The sequence below is a fragment of the Gossypium hirsutum genome, chromosome A06 (genome assembly GCF_007990345.1).
Source record: "Gossypium hirsutum isolate 1008001.06 chromosome A06, Gossypium_hirsutum_v2.1, whole genome shotgun sequence".
NCBI lineage: Eukaryota > Viridiplantae > Streptophyta > Magnoliopsida > Malvales > Malvaceae > Gossypium > Gossypium hirsutum.
The window spans coordinates 54,602,153-54,624,233 of NC_053429.1; the positions used below are offsets into that span (position 1 = coordinate 54,602,153).

Here is a 22,081-nt window from a genome sequence, read left to right on the forward strand (position 1 = left end):
GGGTGTTACAATTAAGCCAAAAAATCAATCTTGAAATAATTTTACAAACTTTAAACTAAAAATTTGGGATGTTACATTTTTTTATGTGTGACAACATCACTTTCAAAGTTACCAGGATTGTATCAATACACTTACACCATGTTTGGTTGGGTGTAATGGATTAGCCATTACACCCCGATTCGGTGGCCCCACCCAATACGCCGTTTGGTTCACCATTTACTGATTCGGAAGTTTTGCTATTCCTTGCCTATTCCCTCAACAGCTGTAATAGGTATTCTGGGCTTTTAGTTTGTAATAGCTATTCACCGTTTTCTTTTTTAATTTTGAGACCAAAATAGCCTGCCTTCTTCTCCCAAAAAATTTCCCATCGATTTCATATCCTCAAATCAAGCCAAATCGATTCGCCTTCACGTTTTCACATATTCTTCCAGCCAAATCGATTCGCCTTCATCTTCTTCCAGCCAAAGGTATGCTGGCAGCCAAAGGGCTTCACCATTCTTCCGCTTCTTGCAGCGACTGAGAAACAGTAGCGGGAAGGGAGGTAATCTTTTTCTGCCCTCATCAAGCTTCATCCTCTCCGACTTTTCCCTTCCATTGATTGCAGAGGTAATCTGTTTACTTCTTTTCTTCATTGATTTTTCCTTCTTACGTTTGAAAACTTAAAACCGATTTCTGCCCTCAGCTCCATCTTCTCCTACGTTTTTGCTCTTCATTTTATCAGGAACGAAAAATGTCATCACTTTCACATATTTGAACTTCCAGCACCGCCGCCTGCGCCTCTACTACCAGTGAGAATAGCTTGTCTCCTTTCCTTTAATTTCTACGCTTCAGATCTTTATCTATGTTTCCGATTATCCTAAATTTTAGTGTTTTTAATTTATTTAGTTTAAAATTTTGATTTAGCTCCAATCTTTTCTTTTTCTATCTGTGTTTATTTCGTTGTAATATTAATAAATTTTATAATATTTTCTGTTAATGCCACTATGCAGTATCAATTAAGCATTTTTTTACATTTATTTCTAATTATAAATTTAGCGAAGCATTTAATTTTGTTTAGAACTTTCGAGAAGGATTTTGATGAGGTGAAGAAACTATGGCAAGCAATTCAGGAAGAGGATACCCTACAAATGGTTCCATCTATGTTTGTAATTTACCTGAGGGAACTGATGAAAGTATGTTAGCTGAGTATTTTCGAACCATTGGCTTCAGAACTTGAACTTCTCCAGAAGTGCATAATTAAAAGTTTAGAGTTTATGCAGTAGTTAACATTTACTTTGCAGTAATTGTAGAAGTTTGGGGTTTTACTTGATCTCTTTAGTCAAATAAGATAATTGACAAGAGGAGAAATAGTAAGTTTCATTATCTTTTTTCAAGTTCTCATAGATTTCCAACATCATAAAGCTGTCATTGCTATCTTTGCTTTTTCCTGAAAACATCAAATCAGAAGCTTGTAAGCAATATGAACCTGCAATTGTAATTTGTGTTTTTAGATGTATCTTGATGGTGTTTCATGTTTTCAGTAGGAAAAATAATGAAATTTCGTTTTCAAATATTGCTTCTATACTGCGGCTAGCATCCGAATCCTATGTTTTTGATTAATGTGATAAGTGATAATTATGTTTATTATATGTATATCTAGAGGGAGATTTGTTAATGTTTGCCATGAAATTATATGATAATGTGGTAAGAAGGAAATTTTGTGAAAATATGTTGAAAACCAATGCTAGTTGTTTGAATGAATGAAGTCAAACAGTTATGCATTGAATATATATATGCATATAGTAGAGTTATGCATATGCATTGGATGTATGGTTTTTCTTGTATTGCGCAGATTCTTGGTTGCTTGACTGTTGTTACATTTTTCGGTGCAAGCAACTCGGATGAGACTGAATCAGTAATGAAGTTACTTTGGGACTTAATTAATCCTGGAACTGACTCTAGTGTATGAATTTTAACTGATATTTTTATCTATATATTCTGTAATTTAAATTGGAGCCTAAAAGGATAGGTTTCCTTCTATGTCTCATCAGATTGAAAGGAAAGATTCACTAGCCATTTTAACTGTCATGATATCCGCTTGGTCCTTTCTTCTTTTTACCATTGATGGGTGGAGGCTAAGTCACAAAAATTGGCAAGGGTGAGCCTTTTAATTAAAAAGTCTCATTTATTGTAAATTTTTAACAATTACAACCTCTAGATAGTTATCGTCTTTCTTTTTGTTTTCCATCTACAAACAAATTTGAAATGTCATTGATAGATCTGCAAATTTGGATGCAGGGCAATTACATACTTCTCCAACATATTAGACAGTAACGATGAAGCACTATGTGCAGCAGCATGTGAGGCTCTTGCTTTAGTATTTGAATTCAACTGTCTGGAGAAATTCTCAAGTAAAACCAAGGATTCAAACAAAGAACTTAAGGACAACATTATAAAGCAACTCAGAAGCCGGTTGTCAGAAACAGGCAATGAAAGAATTTCTAGTCAAGATCCAAGAACAGGGTTCAATTCTGCCTCGGCTACTTTAGATTTCCTAGAGGTACTGATTTGACTTTGTTTTATGCATATATTTAATAGATTGTATCTTGAGCTGTCATAATAGTCTTAATAACTTTCAAGATGAGAAATGTGCAATCTCATGGATATTTTCATTGAAAAATTCATCTTTTGTCTTTATATTGTTGATTTACTTTTCTAGGCTGGCTTTGTGTAGCTGATCATTTACCTTAATTCCAGCAGTAAACAGGCTGATTTTCCAATGTTTCTATTTCATATAAATGCACTTTTTAGGACTTCTTTGGCACATGAATGACCATATTAATTCTTTTTCATGGATTTTTCTCTCAAACCTTTCTAATTATTGTTGTTGTTGATATTTTGATAGACATTATTACTATTTACATTTTTTAAGCAAACCAATGTCAAGTATTGATTTTGAGTTTAGAAAAGCAAAGATACTCCACATCTATAACTGGATGTAATTGTTGAGCGTTAGATATAGGTATGTACTTGACATACCCTTGAGTGAATTCACCAATTTTATATTCTGATTTTGCTCGAGTAAATGTCATTAAGTTACCTTGTGCAAAAGATGAATTTGCCTCACCAACATTTGTCAAAGTCCTTGTGCATATTTGAGATGGTCTTAATTTGACAGAAAATGAAGTATAGTTTAACTCTCCTTGCGGTTTACTTGGCTTTTCTTAGCACTTGGCTGATCTATATGCAGGCATCCCAATATATAATATAGAATTCACCATGAGGCTTTATTCTAACAGCCATCCTGTCTGTGGGAAATCTCTCTCAAGTTATAATGAACAAAAAATAGAAGAAGAAATTCGTTCATATGATCATTTCTGCAAAAGAAATTATAATCCAAATGTTGCACATCAAAGTTACCAAAAAACAACCTTCCAATTCTCCATTTGATAAGTTGCACAGTAATAGGTCTCTGTTCTATGCTAAAAGCAATCCAATTCCTTCAGAATACTTAAAAAACAAATAAAACGGTAAAAGTACTATAGAAGCCATTATATTAGGAGTTGCATTGTATTTTGCCCTTTCCACTGGAAAAATGAGTAAATTACTCTTTATATATCTTTTTATTAATATATGAATATTATGTTTGGATATTATGACATGTAAACTAATATCATATTAGAATAACTAGTTTATAACTTTGGAGTAATGATTCATTGTAATTTTACCCATTTTTATATATTTCTTTAATTTTTTAATTCATCACAAGGTTCATGCCATAGGGGCAAAGCTAAAATAAAAAAATAAAAAAGAACCTCATTGAGGAAGAAAATTCAGAGAATAAGGTAAGAAAACCAAAAAATATAGCAACTGAGAGAATATACAGAGCTATGTTTCTCCGACTCTTCATTTTGCTTGAAGTATCCCTTTTTTATACCCCTGTCAGAGTATTCATTTTTCTTAAAGTATCTGGTTTAAACACCCATGCCCGACGATGAAAGAACCTCTTTGAGAAAGTTATACAATAGATTTATTATATAAATTATTTTAAATTATATAAATTCATATAAGAAAATTTATTATCAATAATTTTATGAAATTATATCTTATTAAATTATATGTAATAATAATTATTTTAAATTATACAAATTCATATAAGATAATTTATTAGTTATAATTATTTTAAATTTTATTAAATCATATATTTTAATTAAAATATATTTAATATTAATCATTTCAAATTATCTTTTATAGTATCATATATTATGATTTGAGTAAATTCATATAAGAATATTAATTATTAAGAATTTTATTAAATTATATATTTTAATTATAATATATTTAATATATTTAATAATAATTATGTTTAAATATGATTAAATTATTTATTTTTGATAATAAATAATCTTATTAAAATTTAAATAACAATAACAATAATCATTTACCAAAACAAATTTATGCTAAGGGTATTCTGGTCATTTTAGTTTTCTCCATTATGCTATTACACCTCTATTACATTCAACCAAACACAGTTTTACTATTACGCCTCTATTCCATTACATTCAACCAAACAGTTGATTTGCTATTACACCTCTATTCCATTACACCTCTAATCCAATACACCTCTAATCCAATACACCTCTAATCCAATACAGCGAACCAAACGTGCCATTAGTGTTTGAATTAGAAAATATAAGATCAACAAGTGGTTGGGTATAATGATAATGCACATTGTACTCTCAAGGGGAGGATTTAAATTCGAACCTTAAAGACGACATTGTTGGAGGAACAATCATGAACCCCAAATATAAATTATAAAATAGACATAAAGAATATAAAAAATATTAGAGAAAATAAGGAAATTAAAATTTACTATGTGCAATTGCAAGCCTTACCAATTCAAAATTGCAATAAATTGAAATTAATCTTCTTACTGCTTAAAGTATATTATATCACCAAGAAATTACAATAAATATTTGGAATTTAAAATATATTTATTTTAATGTTTAAATCAATTAGTAAAAATTATAGGTGAGACTTACGTAACTGAAAAATAGTCCCAAGGACTTCAGCAATAGTATAAGATTTTTAAAAAAAAAATATATTAGAAAAAGAAAATTTTTTTGAAGGAAGTTGAATGGCGGCTTTGGCAATGACGTGGTCTCATCCCCCCCACAATTTCTCGTGTACATTTATAAATATACAAAATTTCTTGCCAGTTTGATTTTGGTGAGAAATCAAGTAGCAATGGCGAGTTCTCTGCTAGTGAATGGCTTAAAAGCTCTCTTCTTAGTTCTGTGGTGCTTGATGGTAACCACTCTCATTTACACCATCTCCATTGATGGCCTCCCTTTCCGCTGGGAAATTCTTACTCCGTACTCTCACTTTCTCTCAGTTTTATTTTTTTTCTTTAAATTAGGTTATGATTAAATTAAATTTTGAATCGTTTCTTTTTGATGTATTGACGATGATCTTTTAGGTGGATGGCTGCAACGTTGGTTGATTTCTACATTAATGTTGTACCTTTCGCGGTATGTTCTCACTGTACTTCAATTTGAAGTTTCTTATCAAGGATTTAACCTTAAGTTTGTTAGATATCCACTTGTGAAACTAAATTAGTTATTTGGATTTATTTAATCTGACTGCAGCATTTTCCATGGGTAGATCATGCACTTATTAATAAAATAATGGTCTTGTTAAGATATAATCGTATGAAAAGCTAAAAACTGTAAAAAAAAAAAGTTTTGTTTTACATTATTGTGGTATAGCCACTCTGTGGGCAAATAAAATAAAAAGGTTATGTTTTGAAAAAATGTGGGTAGTATGTATTCAAAAAGTAAAATTGTGGGAAGCTTAAATAATAGAAAAGAGACATAATTGTTTAAAAATAAGAGACATAATTATCCTTAAAATTCACATGTGCCCTTTATATTTTTTTTCCTTTTGAAATACCAACTAAGAACGTTAAGTTAAACTCCACAATCATTGTACCTGAATCTTGTAAATACATCTAAATATTTATGTGTCTATTTACATGTATATGCTTTTGAGACTCAGGTTTTTTAACTACAAAGATATTTACGGTTATACTTACATTTTGTCCTTTTGATGTGGGAATGATCAATTGTAAGATAAGGGTAGTCAACCGTTGTTTACTATTGGTGAAACTTTGAAGGAGAGATTAATGGGAACTAGTAGTTTAGAATTTTGTCATATCATCATCCACTGATATATGCACCCCAGTACCCTGTGATGTCTGAGGATTCCGCAAGTCATATTTTCTAAGAGATGATTTCCTTGATGCTTTTAGACTTGTGTGTTACTGTGTTTTAAATGTATGGTTTATATTAGCTGTAAGCTAATACTTTTGTTGGTATAGGGGAAGAAGAGTGATGATACTCTCGTTCTTGAATAGGTGGGAGAATTTTTTTTATTAATTTCTATCTGAGATTTGTTTTAATGCATCAGGTTTGGGTTTCCTACAAGGAATCAAGTTTGATTGCTGCAACACTTTGGGTAATTCTGCTTGTATGTCTTGGAAGGTATGTTTGATATCTCTATCTGAAAATTACACTGCAGTATGGTTCATGCATAATTTCACGAAACTGGTTAACACAAACTTCCTTTAGTTATTTCAAAAGTAACCTGCTGTTGATATCATATGCATTCTAACATCATTTTTGCAGTTTAAGCTAGAAAGGCAATGAAGAGAAATGTTGAATAAAGTTAAAAGAAAAAATGATTCTAGGGGATTCATCAAATGAATATTGAAGGAGAAGTGAAGAACAATGAATTTAATTGCTTATTTGGTCTTAATCCCATCAGTGCTGGTTTAAGTTAAAGAAATAAAGCTTCTAATTATTACTATCTTGAAAATAATAATGTCTTTCTAATGATATATTGGAATTTGGAAGTAGTTATTCGATGATCCTTATCATAGTTTATTTCTTCCCTTGGTCTATTGATTAATTGATGCAATCTGCCATATTAGATTTCTCAACCGGTCCAATGATTTACGTTTCACAAATTTATTTTTATACCTTTTTCTCTTTTTCCCAGTATTACAACATCTGGCTACCTTTTTATTCAATTTTTCAACTTGTCTCCTCAAGAATCTCTGGAAGATCCCATTTATCATGTTCTATTGAACCAAGCGAGCAAGTAAGAATCCCAAACTCTGGGTATAATATTAGATAATTATCTGTCAAGTCTCCTATAACATGTTAACATGCCATTTGCAACCTTTTCAGAATACTGATGTAGTGATCTCTACTACGTAACAAAAGATAGTTCTATTCCTAGATTGATATATTTTAAAAATTGACATGGATGTGATGAAATGATGTTTTATGGTTTTATCAAATTGCATAAATTTCAGCACCCTTGGTCAACTCATCAGATTTTACATAATGTCAATATTCATGTGATGGCTTCAAGCTCAGTGAATAGGAATGTCACATCACTGCCACGGCGCATGGAATATCTTTTTTGATTAATAACGACACTTTCTAGTTGCTTGAGGAATAGAATAACTCCTTTTTCAAATTCTCTTTGTCTAGGGATGGTACAAAACCTAAAGGGAAACATTCCTCTGTTGCGATTGCAAGAATACTCTTTAGCGTTTTGGGTTGCTTGATGCTGGGAACTTTGATCTACACTCTCTTAACTGATGGTTCACCATTCCGCAAAGAGCTGCTAACTCCGTGAGTTTTTTTCATCCCCTTTTTTTGCCAAACATTTCTGCTCCTTGCAGTTTGGAGTAATTTATCAGTGAATGTGATTCTTTTGAAGAAAATCCAGTCATATTTATACCATAGACTAGACAATAAAGTTCTTACTTCTGCTTTGAGTGGATACTATATTCTTTGTCTTGCAGCACCATCTTTTAAAATTGATTTCTTGAATAGTATGACTATTTGATACATATAATGGCTGATTAATGAATCAATGCAAATTTCCTTTGCTTATCTTCTTTTTGGATATAATTAATAGCAATTTCAACTCTCTAGCTTATAATTAATAGCAATTATGGAGACACTCAGTGTGAATATGCTTCTGATATGATTGCGAGTCAACTCCTGCCTAGCATATGGTATTCAATTGTGATCATTATGCATTCTATCATGCCGCGTTCTCCTTTTTGATGTAGCAAGTTGATTTGCTGCAATATTTCCTACTGTGAATATCAAGGGAGATGTATTAAACTATTTATCCCATGTATTGACCTAGGCTTCACCCGCAGCTTTTACTCCCTTCAGTCTTTCCACATATCACCAATTAGTTTGATATTTGATATTTGATACCTTAAAACTTCTAAGGCATGCACTGAATCCATCCTTTGCATACTTTCATTCTTTGGTCATGATGGCTTGAAAAACAGTATTTTAACATCAGGCTGGTGCTATTTAAAGGATTCAAAACTAGACTATATCCTTGAATCTGGTGTCACTCTTCGCTACATTGCTGTAAGTTGAAACCAAAATTTGTAATTAGAGATATAAATGCTGTTTATAGTTTTCCAACATAAACATAGAAGAGATAGCCTAATAATGTTTTCTTGAGACTGGTTTCAATAGGAAACCTTCTTTTTTCTGTTAATGAAATCAAGTAAAAGAATTTACAAACTTTCTTTCTTCTTGTCTGTTTTAAAAGAGAAAAGGGGTGAAAAGAGTGTGTGTGGGAGGGGGAGGGGGTTGGCGGCTCTGGATAGCCTTCCTGTTCATATAGAATAAATGATGTTTGATCACTTGTTAGCCTTGTTTCTGCAACTAATTAATTAATTATTGTCTTTAAAATGCATTTATTGGCTAATGACAAGTATGGAGCTCGAAGGCAGGTAAAGAAAAATATCGTTCATAACTATTCTTGGTGCTGATTATTATCTCTCCAAGGTATTCATGGAAGACTGAGTGAGAACATTATGTGGAAAGACTTGACATTCCTTGTTTAATGTTTCAGAAACTAAAACGGGAAAAATCCTGCATTATCTGTTTCCACTGTTGCTTATCATAAGCATTAATAATTCTAGTTGGTCTTTCACTTCTGAACAGATGGATAAATGCCTTATCGCTGACATGAAGCACTAAATGTGCATACGGTGTATGTTATGTGCAAGATGACTTCATCTGTGCATTGCAATTGCTTTTCACTCTCTTGAATTCCTCATCTTTCTGGAAAGCCTAACAAATTGCTAAATTGTTTGCAGGTGGATGACAGCTACACTGATTGATTTCTATATAAATGTTGTTGCTCTGTCGGTATGTTCGAAATCCTAACGCATGATCATACATCTTTGTAGTTGACTTCTTATTGGTGCTAGATTAAACATCAGATTGCAGTCATTTCTGTAATACATAACCGAAAAACTTATTTTCATTAATTTTAGTTGAGGGTAAATATGTAACTGAGGTGTGAGAAAGACTGTATTGTTGTCCACTATTTCAGCTTCATGTTTGCTTTTCTGAGAATGAACAACAAATCTGACTGAGGATGTTTGTGTTTTTAGTCTTGGAGCCTGTCTCGAATGTTAATCTTCTGTTGGCAAATGCATTCCAGGTTTGGGTTGCCTACAAAGAATCAAATTGGACTACGGCATTTTTCTGGATTGTCCTACTTATAAGTTTTGGCAGGTATACTTTCTTTTCTTTCCCCCCTTTTACAATCTAAAACTGAAATAAGGCTTTTATGGTTCCCTATAATTGAAGCAATTGTTTTACTATTTTAACATAGGAATTTCAAAAGGTAAAAAAGAAGGGACGAATATCAAGATTTTTGGAATGTGGCATTTAAATGTATTTATTTTTCTTTTATTTACATTTTTCTTTTCATGTTTTAGCTTTTAAATTGTTATAGCTGTCAAAAGTTCATTTAAAAATTATATTCTACAAATCATGTAAACAAATGGTAGTCAAAAAGTATTTTATATCAAAACTTTACAACTCAAATGAGGTTCATGTTATGGAAAAGAAAATTATTTAAGAAAAAAAGGAAACCAAACCCATATTTGGGTTGCTATGAATACAAGAGTGTAGCAATCACACGAAAAAGGTAAATATTAAGTGAAGTTTTGAGATAAAATTTTATATTCCCCTGCATGCTCTCCTATTATCATCATAGAGTGCAAGCTAGTTATTTTGCAGCAGCATCTTCCCAATTTATACTGATATTTCTCTGTTGGGTTTTAGCCAAAGGTATTAAGATTTCCTTTTTCCAACTTTTCAGCATTTCCACATGTGCCTACATTGTCAAAGAACTCTTTAAGCTCGCTTGGCAAGATCCTCTCTACCTTATTTTGATAAGAAAAGGCAACAGGCAAGTACATAAAGCTACTTTATAGCTGTAAGTATAATATCTGATGGAAGTAATTTCTGGTTTCAAAAATAGAAATTTCAGTTTTCCTGTTACATTGTGTTATTTTAGCAGAGAACTAATTGAAGCACATAAAGCAAGAATGGGGAAGGATGATCAAATTCATTAACCAAGCAATGCTTATATACATGAGTCAAGCTAACAAACTTAGCTTCCTATTCCTACTAACAAGCTAACAATCTCCCTAAAACTTAGTTATCTTAATGAAGAAAAGACTTTGCAGCCCTTGAGATACTAACATTCTCCTCCTAACTCAAGTGTTGTAGACACCAAGTTTATTCCTAAGAAACTCAAATCGACTAACATGGGAAGACTTTTATAAATATTTGTCATCTGGTCCTTTGATCTGCAATAAACTAGCTTTACTTCATCTGTCTTCTATACTTCATACAGCATATAATACTTGACTTTAAAATGCTTTTTTTTTTTATGAAATACTAGATTAAGTGAAATAGTTAAAGTAGCTTGATTATCCACAAACACCTTTATACTTCTGTAACATCCTAAATCCGGCCTAGACGTTATGGCCAGATCTAGTGATGTCACATGATAGGGTGTTTGAAAATCGTGCTGTTGCGATAAAACTATTGCCATTGAATTACTTATCTTAATATCTTATTAGTTCCAAAATTTTGTTACTCATTTAGTCGATAGTTTCAAAACGTTATTCGTTGCAGAAGCTTTTAAAACAATTAAATAATCGGGCATTTTCGAAAATCATTTGTTTCTTTTGAAAATCGAGGTTTCCTACTACTAACAATTGTAATCTATAAGGTAAAGATAATTAAAACCCAAAACTAAACCAAAGTCCGAAAGTCTAATTATAACCCAAAAATTTAATCAGTAAAAATAGACTAAAAATAAAACTAATAATCATAAATTAAAACAATGACAGTCCAGAACTGTGGTCACCATCAAGTCCTTTGCCGCACCGATCCATCTAGGTCTGGGGATTACCTGTGCACATTAATCAGAGAGGTGAGTTTTTGTAAACTCAGTGTGTAATCCTGCAGAAAACAACCAACAATTAGTAATCACAGTGCACAGTCAAACAGTCTTGGGTCTAAGCCCCTTTCAGTATCAACAACGGTTTGGGCCTTAGCCCATCTTAGTATCAGTACCAGCCATGCAGTTTTGAGTAACCAAGTTCTACCCAACCAGCCACTACACACCATCCTTACACTCTAGATAGTACCGAATGCGGTACAAAATAATAATTTGCAGCTGAGTTGCCAGTATATTAGGCTTAAAAGCCTTTCAGTACGCTTTTTCCAAATAATATCAGCCTAACCCAATGCAGTGCAACATACAATGAAATGTCATGTTATTACAGGTTTGTCAGATACACATTCAGTTCAGTATACATGCTTGTATATAACATGTTCAGTACATAATTCACACAATCAATATCACACAGTTAAGGGTCTAATTAGTACTTACCGACCTTGCGGAAGGTTTATAGTTGACTTGGGCGACCTGTGTAACATTAACAGTTATTTCAGTAAAAATGGGCTCACACGTCCATGTGGCCTATCCGTGTGGGCCCATATGCTCATGTGGTCTACACGGCCCAAATTAGCTTTGGCCGTAACGGCCTGGCCTCGTTGATCACACGGCTTTGTTAGAGCACACGGCCTACCACACAGGCAATCACACGCCTGGGTGGCGTCGACAATGAGGTTTTCGGATTTTGTCGAAACCTTGTTTTTTCCGCAATCGAGTACACACTTGTATTGTTTTTTATGCCTAATTACTCATGAGCACTCCAGTACCTAAAATCAACAAATCAAAACCCCAATTTCAGTAACATAACCGAGACTTAAACAATATTGTAACTAGACGTTCGTCCATAACTGTTAAAACCCTTACCTTCGATCGAAACGAGGAATCTACGCACTCAACTTGTTGATTGGGAACGATTATCAGTCTTTTGATTAACTCTTAAACACCAAAAAAGAACCCTTCTTAGAAAGCAACCAGAAACGTTAAGACTAGCAAGAACTGAAACTTACCGATATCGTGCAAAAGCCACAGAAAATTTAAAAGTAGAAGGGGATCAAACAAGGAAATCGGCAGCAAAGAATGAAATAGGCGACGGCAAAAAAAAGAGTGGAAGAGAGAATGTGTGCCTTCAATCACTAATCAGAATGAAGACTAAAGGAAAAATCGAATAGAGAGAGGACAAAGAACCAAAAATTCAGCAGAGAATAGAAAAGAAGAGAAAGAAGAAAAAAAACGAAAAAGAAGCGGAGGAGAAGATGATCAATTTTTTTTTTCAAAGATAATTCTTGGGAAACTGTTTTACTGAAATCCCACTATCTACCTTACTCTCACTATACATTCACCACTCAGAATCCCATTGCAGCACAACTTTGGCCGAATTTTAAACAAAAATACTACTCCTTGCTATCGCAGAGAATTGAACACAATACCTCCAACACACCAACACTCCACTTAACCATTAGACCAGTTGTCCATTCTGATATGACTTTACAAACAATTAAATAAAAGCTTATTGAACAAGAGTGATGCTTAACTTAGAAAAAATTTCAAAATTTGCCAAAGGCATGGCTTTAACTTGGGACCTCACACACACACACCCAGAACATTTAACCACTGAAGCAGATACAGATTTGTGTCAAAATTTAACGAGAAATTTGGGACATTACAACTTCCCTCTCGCTTCAAATACAAATCATCCATTAAATTTTTTAGCCATAAGTCTTGATTCATAGCAGTTGTAGCTGCAATGATTTCAGCTTATGCAATTGATTGAGACACCATCTCTTGCTTTCTTGAACACCAAGAGAAGTAACCTAACCCAAATGTGAAGCAATAGCCTAAAGTGCTTCTCATATCATTTAGTGATCTAGACCAAACATTATCATAATAGCCCTGCAGCTTGAACTTCTCAATTTTCTAAAATTGATTCCATATGGAAGTGTCCCCTTCAAATATCTTAATACCTTCTTTGCAGCAATTTGATATAGATGTTTTCATTGGAAAACAATTTCAAAGAAGGAATAGGAATTAGAGTTTTACATTTATTTAATTTCTTTAGGAGTTTTAGTTTTACTTGGTCTTTTATAAACTTTAAATTAAGAATTCTATTAGGACTTTAAATTAAGAATTCTACTAGGTCTTTAAATTAGGACTTTCCCTTTGTAATTAATAGTCTATGAAAAGGCTGCTAATATGAAATAATGTAAGCAGTTTGTTTTTATCACAAACGTTAGTTTGGGAAGGGGGTTCAATCAAGGACGAATCTGTCTTTTGAGTAACCATAGGTCGAAGTAAGAATTCTTTCTCGTCTAGATTTGTGACTAGATCTTACGCTAAGGCGCATAACAACTTGATATCGGAGTCAGTTGTCATGGGTGATGAAAAAACTTTGACAGCCAAGTTGGAGGCATTCATGGAACAAATGGCTACAAGACAACAAGGATTAGAGGAACAGATAACAATGTTATCTCTTTCGGTCCAAAAGACAACGAAAAGGGATTCAGAAAAAAAATAATGAAGAATGAGGTAGCAGTGGAGGCAAAAAAAGAAATTCAAATTCGCAACATGGTGGGGGCATGGTGCCACAATACTCTAAGATGGAATTTCCCACTTATGATGGTGTTGGAGATCTTTTAAATGGTTAAAAAGATGCAAAAATATTTTTGACAATCAACGGACCAACGAAGAAGACCAAGTTGGCCTAGCTTCATTCCATCTCTTAGGAGAGGTACAATTGTGGTTTAATCAAATTGAAGAAGAGGCAGCAAATCTAAATTGAAAACGTTTCAGAGAGTGTTGTCATGTTAGGTTTGGGCCACCTATGAGTGATAACCCCTTAGGGGAACTTGTAAACCTGAGACAAACTGGGACGGTAGAAGAATATTTAACGCCAATTTCAATCACTACTTGCTAGGACTACGGATCTTAAACCTCAACAAGTAAACCTTTTTACTATCGGATTGGTAGAGGAACTTAAAATTGATATTGAGATGCAACAACAGGGAAACCTTGGAGTTGCAATGAATATGGCTCGAGCTTTGGAATGTAAACAAAAAGTCTCTTCCAAGATGTTATCTTAAAACAATCTAAACTGGTTAGCTACCCAAAATGCTGGTAGCACTTAAATTATTCCAACAATTAAGAGCTTTGCAAAGGGAGGAGGACAAACAACGAAACCAACGGAGAATAACAGAAAAATAGGTTCTTCCGCACCATTTATCAAGAGATTGACACAAGCAGATATGGCGGAAAGAAGGGCTAAGGGATTGTGTTATAATTGTGACGAGTCTTACTCCATGGGGGACAGATGTAAAAGGCTATTTTGGATAGAAGTAGCAGATATTGAAGATGAGCAAGATGATGAGGCAGATGATCTTGAAAATTCTTTATATGCCATTAGAGGAACTTGCAATTCATCTACTATGCAACTAATAGCAAAGGTGTAAGGAAAAACAGTGTCAGTTTTCGTTGATTCGAGCAGTATACATAACTTTCCACGTGAAGGTCTAGTACAAAGATTAGGACTGAAAATACAAAAGAAATCTGGGTTGCAAGTATGTGTGGCAAATGGAGAACAGGTTCCCAGCATAGGCATTTGTAAATCAGTACAGTTCGTTGTGGCCAATGACAACTTTCAAGCTGATTTTTATACAATACCATTAGAAGGGTCTGATATGATTTTGAGGGTTAAATGGTTATGTACCCTTGGTCCAATTTTATGGGATTTCATCTCCTTAAGTATGCAATTTGTAGTAAACAAAAAGAAGATGCTATGGCAAGGGCAACACCCAAAAGAAGTTCCACGATTTAGTTTAATAAAAGGATAGGATTTAACTAATATAGTATTGGATAAACTCCTGGTAGAATTTACGCATTATTCCAAGAACCGTCTGGGTTACCTCCTAACTGCAAATGTAAACATCGTACTCTTAAACCAGGATCAGGACCAATTGTAGTCAGGCCTTATCGATATCCACATTTTCAAAAGGATGAGATTGAGAAGCAATGTGATTAAATGTTACAACAAGGAATCATTTAACCCAGTAGATCACCATTCTCTTCTCCAGTACTCTTGATAAAGAAACATAATAGGTCATGGCGTTTTTGCATTGATTATCGAGAGCTTAATGCTTGCACTGTTAAAGACGAATATCCAATTCCTGTAGTGGATGAATTGTTGGACGAACTTCATGGGGCAAAATATTTTACAAAATTGGATTTACAGTTGGGATATTTTCAAATTAGACTGACAACTATAGATGACACTTTGAATTTCTTGTCATGTTATTCGGGCTTACCAATGCCCCTTCCACATTTCAGAGTTTGATGAATGACATTTTTAGCTCTTACTTGCGTAAGTTTCTTTTAGTTTTCTTTGATAACATATTAATTTATAGTAAAACATGGACTGAACATATGCATCGTGTAAGATTAGTTTTTGAACTCTTGCGGGATAACATGTTCTTAAAGAAATCCAAGTGTTTCTTTGGAGAGTCTCAGGTAACCTACCTCGGTCATGTCATCCATGGTAAAGGAGCCGAGGTTAATCGCACTAAAATTAAAGATGTCACTGATTGGCCAACTCCTAAAACTACCAAGGCTCTACGAGGCTTTCTTGGGCTGGCAAGATATTACAGAAAATTCATCATGAATTATGGACAAGTGGCTGCACCTTTAACATCTTTTCTAAAGAAAAATGCTTTCAACTGGACTAAGGAAGCTGATGTTGCTGTCACCCAATTAAAAAATCCTCTTTCAGTAGCCCCAGTCTTGCAATTACCCAACTTTGAGGAGGAATTTTTGGTAGAATGTGATGCTTCGGACAGCGGGCTTAGAGTTGTACTGCAACAAAAGGGACACCCCATTGCCTTTTTTAGTTGCAATATTGTAGATCGACACCTTAAATTGGCTACCTACGAACGTGAATTAATTGGTTTGGCAAAGGCAATGACTTATTGGCGACCCTATCTTTGGGGAAGGCACTTCCTCATCCATACTGATCACTTCAGTCTTAAGTACCTGTTAGACTAACGACTTATGACATCTACAAAACAGCATTGGATCAGCAAGCTAATGGGGTTTGATTTCCGAGTGGAGTATACAAGAAAGTTGAATAGAGCTGCAAATGCTTTATCTAGAAAAGATGAAGACTTACCACACCTCGTGACTGTTTCATTCCCTCAAGTTGAAATTCTTAAAGCCATTAGACAAAAAATAGAAGTTTTCTCAGAATTATCACAACTCCAACAAAGAATTCTACAAGGAAAATTGGGGTCTGATTGGGTCGCATAAAATGGGTTGATTTTCTTCAAAGGGAGGTTGTACTTTTTACCTACCTCACCAATTATTGTTATTATTATTTTCTCTATACATGCTATGGTACATGAAGGGGTATTGAAAACATTGCATCGTCTTCGTCAATATTTTTTTTGGAAAGGAATGAAGCTTGCAACCTCAGAATTTGTGCAACATTGTTTAGTATGCCAATGCTACAAATGGCAAAATTTACAGCCCGCAGATTTACTTCAACCTCTTCCAATACCACAACACGTTTGGGCTGATATCTTTATGGATTTCGTAGAGGGTCTACCCAAAGTAAAAGGGAAATCAGTACTTATGGTGGTTGTGGATAGACTCTCAAAGTATGCTCATTTTTTACCCTTATCCCATCTGTTTACTGCTATATTTGTTGCTACTGTCTTCTTTGCAAAGGCATTCTGACTTCATAGCTTGTCGGAATCCATAGTTTCGGACCGTGATAAAGTTTTCCTCAGCTTGTTTTGGAAGGAATTATTTCGTCAAAGTGGTTCTAAGCTCGCTTTTTCTTCAACATACTATCCCCAATCTGATGGTCAGACAAAGGTAGTTAACCGAATAATAAAATTGTACCTACGATGACTCTCTAGTGATTGTCCACGACAATTGGTCGATTGGGTTCCATGGGTTGAGTATTGCTACAACACCTCATATCACACTACCGTAAAGGCAACTCTTTTCCAATTAGTATACGGTAGGGATAAGGCTCTACAAGATAGGGAGGCACTTTTACCAAATGCTCGGGATAGACTCTTGCAAGCTCAGCAACGAAAGAAGATCACTTATGATTTGGGGCACAGAGAGTTGAATTTTAAAGTCAGGGATTGGATTTGGTTACGGCTTCAACAATGTCGACAATTGACGATAACTAAACAGAAGCATCACAAGTTGTTGTCAAAATATTTTGGTCCTTTTAAGGTCTTGAACAAAATAAGAATAGTGGCCTATTAGCTTGAATTACCTACAGGCAGCAAAATACATGATGTATTCCATGTTTCTTTCCTCAAATAATACAAGGGACCTCAACCAGATGCAGTAGGAGACTTGCCCTTAGTATATGAAGGCAAGGCCTTGCCTACTCCACAAGCTATTATTAATACCAGGCTTAGTCGAGGTCGACGAGAACTATTAATGCAATGGGCAGGATGCCCTCAAGAAAATGCCACTTGGGAACCAATTGATAATTTTCGAGCAGTTTATCCTGAATTTGAGCTTGAGGACAAGCTCAACTCCGAGAGGGGGAGTAATGATGTAGATGTTTTCATTGGAAAACAATATCAAAGAAGGAATAGGAATTAGAGTTTTACATTTATTTAATTTCTTTAGGAGTTTTAGTTTTACTAAGTTTTTTATAATCTTTAAATTAGGAATTCTATTAAGACTTTAAATTAGGAATTCTACTAGGACTTTAAATTAGGAATTCTACTAGGACTTTCCTTTTGTAATTAACAGCCTATAAAAAGGCTGCTAATATGAAAGAAAGTAAGCAGTTTATTTTTATCACAAACGTTAGTTTGGAAAGGGGGTTCAATCAAGGACGAATATGCCTTTTGAGTAAGCATAGGTCGAAGCAAGAATTCTTTCTCGTCTAAGACATGTGACTAGATCCTACGCCAATGCGCATAACACAATCATATTAATATAACTTGCACATGGAAAAATTTGGACAAAACAATTATAGTGTACATGATGTTTGGCCTAGTGGATGTGAGGTACACAAGACACCCAACAAGACTCCTATACACCTTCTCATCCGCAGTATCTTCCCATCCATTTTTTGAAAATTTTCTTTTTGATTCATTGAGTGCTCACCAAGACTCCTATTCATTGAGTATTCCTATATTTTTGGTTATGGCAGATTGTTTTCACTCAAGTTAGTAGTTCTAATAGGACCAAAAAGATAAATTTGAATCAATTGTAAAACTCTAATAGTAGACACATCATTAATATGTTTGAAAGAAACTCTTTCTTTCTTGTCTTTAACACATGCATCACAAACGTTATCAAAATCAATTTTAGGCAATCCTTTTACTAAATCATTTTTACTCAATTTATGTAATATGTTCATACTAGCATGTCTTAGTTTCTATGCCATAACCAAGAAATATTTTCATTTTTAGTCATAAAACAAATGTTTGAAGCATTTAAATCATCTAAATGCACCATGTCGATGTTTCCTATTCTATGACTAATAAACGCAATCTTTTTAGAAACAATATTAATGACTTTACACTCATTTGACTAAAATATGATATTGAGACATTGATCACAAAGATTATTCTTAAAACCGTTGATAAATAAAACATTTTCAATAAAAATTGAAGATTTTACCAATAGAGCCTATCTCTTCAATGAGTTCTTTGGAGTTGTCACCAAATGTAACTTCTCCACTCTTTGGTTTTAGTTCAATGAAATGACTCTTGTCACCGGTCATATCTTGAGCATCTACTATCAAGATACCATGAGTTTCCACTTGTATTGTTCACCTTGAAGCAATGCTCCTTCCCCTACAAACATAGATTCAAGTTTTGATTTTTGGTACCCAAATTCTTTTGGGTTCATTAACATTAGTTCCCAAAATCCTAGTCTCTTTGGGTATCCACTTAGAGAGGATATCCTTGCCTTGAGTAGTGCTAAGTCCTTTAGAGACCCGCACTCCGAACAAGTTTTCCCTTTAAAATTGTTGTTGATTACTATCAATACTTTGATATTTTAAAATTACGGGGAAGAATGGAACAAGAAGTCTTAACATGTTGCAAAAAAGAAAATTACATTAGCAAAGAAGTTAAATGCGAACATTTGCTCATTCCGACTTGATGACTTCAAAGACCAACTTTGGTCCTAGTGTAACTCAACAAGTCTTTGATGTTTTCTTTATGGAGTGCTTTCTTATGAGGTAAAAAGAGAAGGGAAATTTAGGTCTCGAGGCTTGTTCCAGACAGGAACTGGAAATAAGCAGTTCTTATTAGCAGATGTTCTTTTAGAAACTTCACCTTTCACAGGTTGTCTGTTGCACCTTCTATAAATACTTGGGAGCGATCTCCTCAAACATTTAGGCTGAATGAAACGTGTCAGATGAAAGATTAGACGTCAAACTTGTGTTGTCTCTAAGTGTTACCTTATGAGGGTCAGTTCAAAACCGAAACTAATCATATTGAGAGCACACTGACCTGATCATCTGTTTTGTTCGAGCCTTTGAGACAATCGTTCATATGATTCTTTGATAGAAAGAAAAAAAGAGAGAAAAATGGGCATGTTGCTGCCATTTGAAAAAAGAGAGAAAAATGGGCATGTTGCTGCCATTTTTTAAATGATTAAATATCGCCGAAGTAATGTCTAAATCTAATGATTCAAGGTAAAGATAAAAGATCCTAGAACAAGGAAATACCCTTTTCAATTTTCTCAACAACTTGAGTTATGAGAGTACAAATGCTTTTTTCTTCTTTTTTTCGAAAAAAAAAGACGGGTTAAATATCTAAATGATTTACTGGTTTATGGATTTGACATTCTAATTCCATATATACACATAACTTTTTATTAATCATTTTTTTTTCTCTTACAAACTTTGAGCTTATGTTGAAGAGTTAAGGTTAAACCTCAGCTTTTCGAAATTCTTGTTCCACTTTGATGGTAATGAATAAAAAACCGGACCAATGATTGAAACACCAGTCTTTGGTTTAACCTGTCAGTCCAATTGAAAAGAGATTTAAATATGAAACATATTCATTTTAATATTGAATAAGGTATTAAATGTAGTAAATACTTGAAATGCATTCAATAGTATGCTCTTTAGAAAAAAAATAATTGGGTTTTTTATGGTTTAATTGGCTTTATCTGTTAATTGAAAACCGATTTAATAAACCAAACAAGTTACTTTCTGATTCATTTACCAATCAGCCGCTCCTTTTTCTATTAGCTATTTGACTGGACACTAACGGATTCAACATGTTGAAACAGATTCTCTGCAAAGAACGGGTTAGGTTGTCAATATCTTACTATCCCTAGTCATGCTATATGGAGCCTTTTTTACTGACTAACTCTTAAGCATTGTGTGGAATTGAACTAAGTTGGAATTGTGTGGAAGACTACAAGGTTATGAGGAAGTAACATGTTAATTTGGGTTAGGTTGAGAATTTGTTCTAGTTTGAGTCCTTAGAGACTAAAGATGCTAAAAAGTTTTCTTTCCTAGGGGAGAGCAGTTGTTTTGGTTCAAAAGATAAAACCGACTTAACAGACCTTTTCAAGATTGTAACGAAGTAGCTGACTGATTTGGTGATAACTCGCATAAGGTTGGTTATATATCGGTAATTGGGTTGACTTTGGGTTGAATATTTTTCTTATTTAAAAATAATGCATCTGTTATATGTTTGTTGATTCCGTCGGTTTGGTTATATATTTCATGAACTAAAAGCGAACTGACATGACCAAACCGACTAAACTAAGTCGGTTTAACCGACTTTTTGTCAGCCCTAGTCTTTCCTGTCTGCATTTGATGCTTCAAACTATAAAATGTACAATAAAAAAGGGAAGTAAACATTGGGAAAGAAAGCAGAAATCCCAGTTAAGGACTTCAAATTCTTCTTAGCAATAGATTTCTTTGTAGGTTTTTGGTAGTTATCCTGTTAATGCAAGTCAGTATACTCCTTAAATTAGATTGGTTTCCAAGTATGTATTTACATTTTTCTGTTATTTGGTTGTTTGTTTATGTATGAGAACATAAGAAATTTGTTATTACTTTTGATAGGGCAGAACATAGGTATGAGAGCATATAATGTTGAATAGTGTAACAAAGAAGTTGATATGGAGAAGATTTCGTGCTGGTTTAGTATGATTTTCAAGCAGCCAACAAGGCATGGAAACTTGTTTTTCATTAGTTAAATATAGGTTGATATGTAGACATCTATCAACTCAGGTTTGCTGATATTTACAATTCAAATAAGCATTCTCAGATTGTAAACAGTTTGGATGCACAAAATTATTCTGTTAATGATCTAGATGTGAAACATGTTTCAGTTTTTATTTGTTACTACATCATGCCCCTTGCTATGCTTGGGGAAATTCGAATCATATTTTGAATATATATAAATAATGTGATTTGATTCTCAAATAAATGAATTTGGAGATAAAATTAAATGAGGATGATACAAACATATAATAAACTAACACGTCATAAAAAAAATATGAAAATTAATTAAAATATTAAATGATGCAAAACTTATTATAGATATACGGTTAACACACAAAATTTTAAATCAATTCATATTACTTTGTTACACATTAAAAATATAATGTAAATAGAATATGAACATATTTTATTGCCCATTATGATAAATTATAAAATATATAAGATGACGTAATAATACACAATACAAACATGACAAGGAAAAAAATTAATCTTTAAATTGAAGCAGTATGA

General features: G+C 33.5%; 2 protein-coding genes and 1 long non-coding RNA gene across 6 annotated transcripts; all 3 read left to right on the top strand.

The window, feature by feature from the left end:
* Window positions 1-357: 357 nt before the first annotated feature.
* LOC107963467 (uncharacterized) lies at window positions 358-1,215 on the top strand. Of its 2 annotated transcripts, XR_005928585.1 has the most exons (4): window positions 424-467; window positions 514-606; window positions 722-788; window positions 1,058-1,212. It is a non-coding gene; the product is annotated as an uncharacterized lncRNA (long non-coding RNA). The 2 variants fall into 2 exon arrangements; XR_001701929.2 differs by having other exon boundaries at window positions 358-606; window positions 1,058-1,215.
* Window positions 1,216-1,662: 447 nt separating this feature from the next.
* LOC107903282 (uncharacterized) lies at window positions 1,663-2,713 on the top strand. Its single transcript, XM_041115404.1, has 5 exons — window positions 1,663-1,683; window positions 1,832-1,942; window positions 2,031-2,137; window positions 2,278-2,539; window positions 2,699-2,713. The coding sequence occupies exons 1-5, from the start codon at window positions 1,663-1,665 to the stop codon at window positions 2,711-2,713; spliced, it is 516 nt and encodes a 171-aa protein (XP_040971338.1).
* Window positions 2,714-5,098: 2,385 nt separating this feature from the next.
* Window positions 5,099-21,684, top strand: LOC107962173 (uncharacterized). Of its 3 annotated transcripts, none has more exons than XM_016898460.2 (9): window positions 5,099-5,354; window positions 5,459-5,510; window positions 6,448-6,521; window positions 7,039-7,140; window positions 7,539-7,682; window positions 9,185-9,236; window positions 9,535-9,608; window positions 10,201-10,290; window positions 21,410-21,684. In XM_016898460.2, exons 1-9 carry the CDS (start codon window positions 5,227-5,229, stop codon window positions 21,435-21,437), a joined length of 744 nt encoding a protein of 247 aa, XP_016753949.1. In that variant the 5' UTR covers window positions 5,099-5,226; the 3' UTR covers window positions 21,438-21,684. The 3 variants fall into 3 exon arrangements, with proteins under 3 accessions (XP_016753949.1, XP_016753952.1, XP_016753951.1); XM_016898463.2 differs by having other exon boundaries at window positions 5,110-5,354; window positions 21,415-21,684; XM_016898462.2 differs by having other exon boundaries at window positions 5,110-5,354; window positions 10,201-10,317; window positions 21,415-21,588.
* Window positions 21,685-22,081: the final 397 nt, after the last annotated feature.

Coding starts and splice junctions, on each gene's coding strand:
- LOC107903282 (XM_041115404.1), top strand. CDS start 1,663: ATGAAATTATATGATAATGTG. Junction 1,684..1,831: donor TGAAATTATATGATAATGTG/GTAAGAAGGAAA, acceptor TGTATTGCGCAG/ATTCTTGGTTGCTTGACTGT. Junction 1,943..2,030: donor ATCCTGGAACTGACTCTAGT/GTATGAATTTTA, acceptor ATGTCTCATCAG/ATTGAAAGGAAAGATTCACT.
- LOC107962173 (XM_016898460.2), top strand. CDS start 5,227: ATGGCGAGTTCTCTGCTAGTGAATGGCTTAAAAGCTCTCTTCTTAGTT. Junction 5,355..5,458: donor CGCTGGGAAATTCTTACTCC/GTACTCTCACTT, acceptor ATGATCTTTTAG/GTGGATGGCTGCAACGTTGG. Junction 7,141..7,538: donor CTATTGAACCAAGCGAGCAA/GTAAGAATCCCA, acceptor CTCTTTGTCTAG/GGATGGTACAAAACCTAAAG.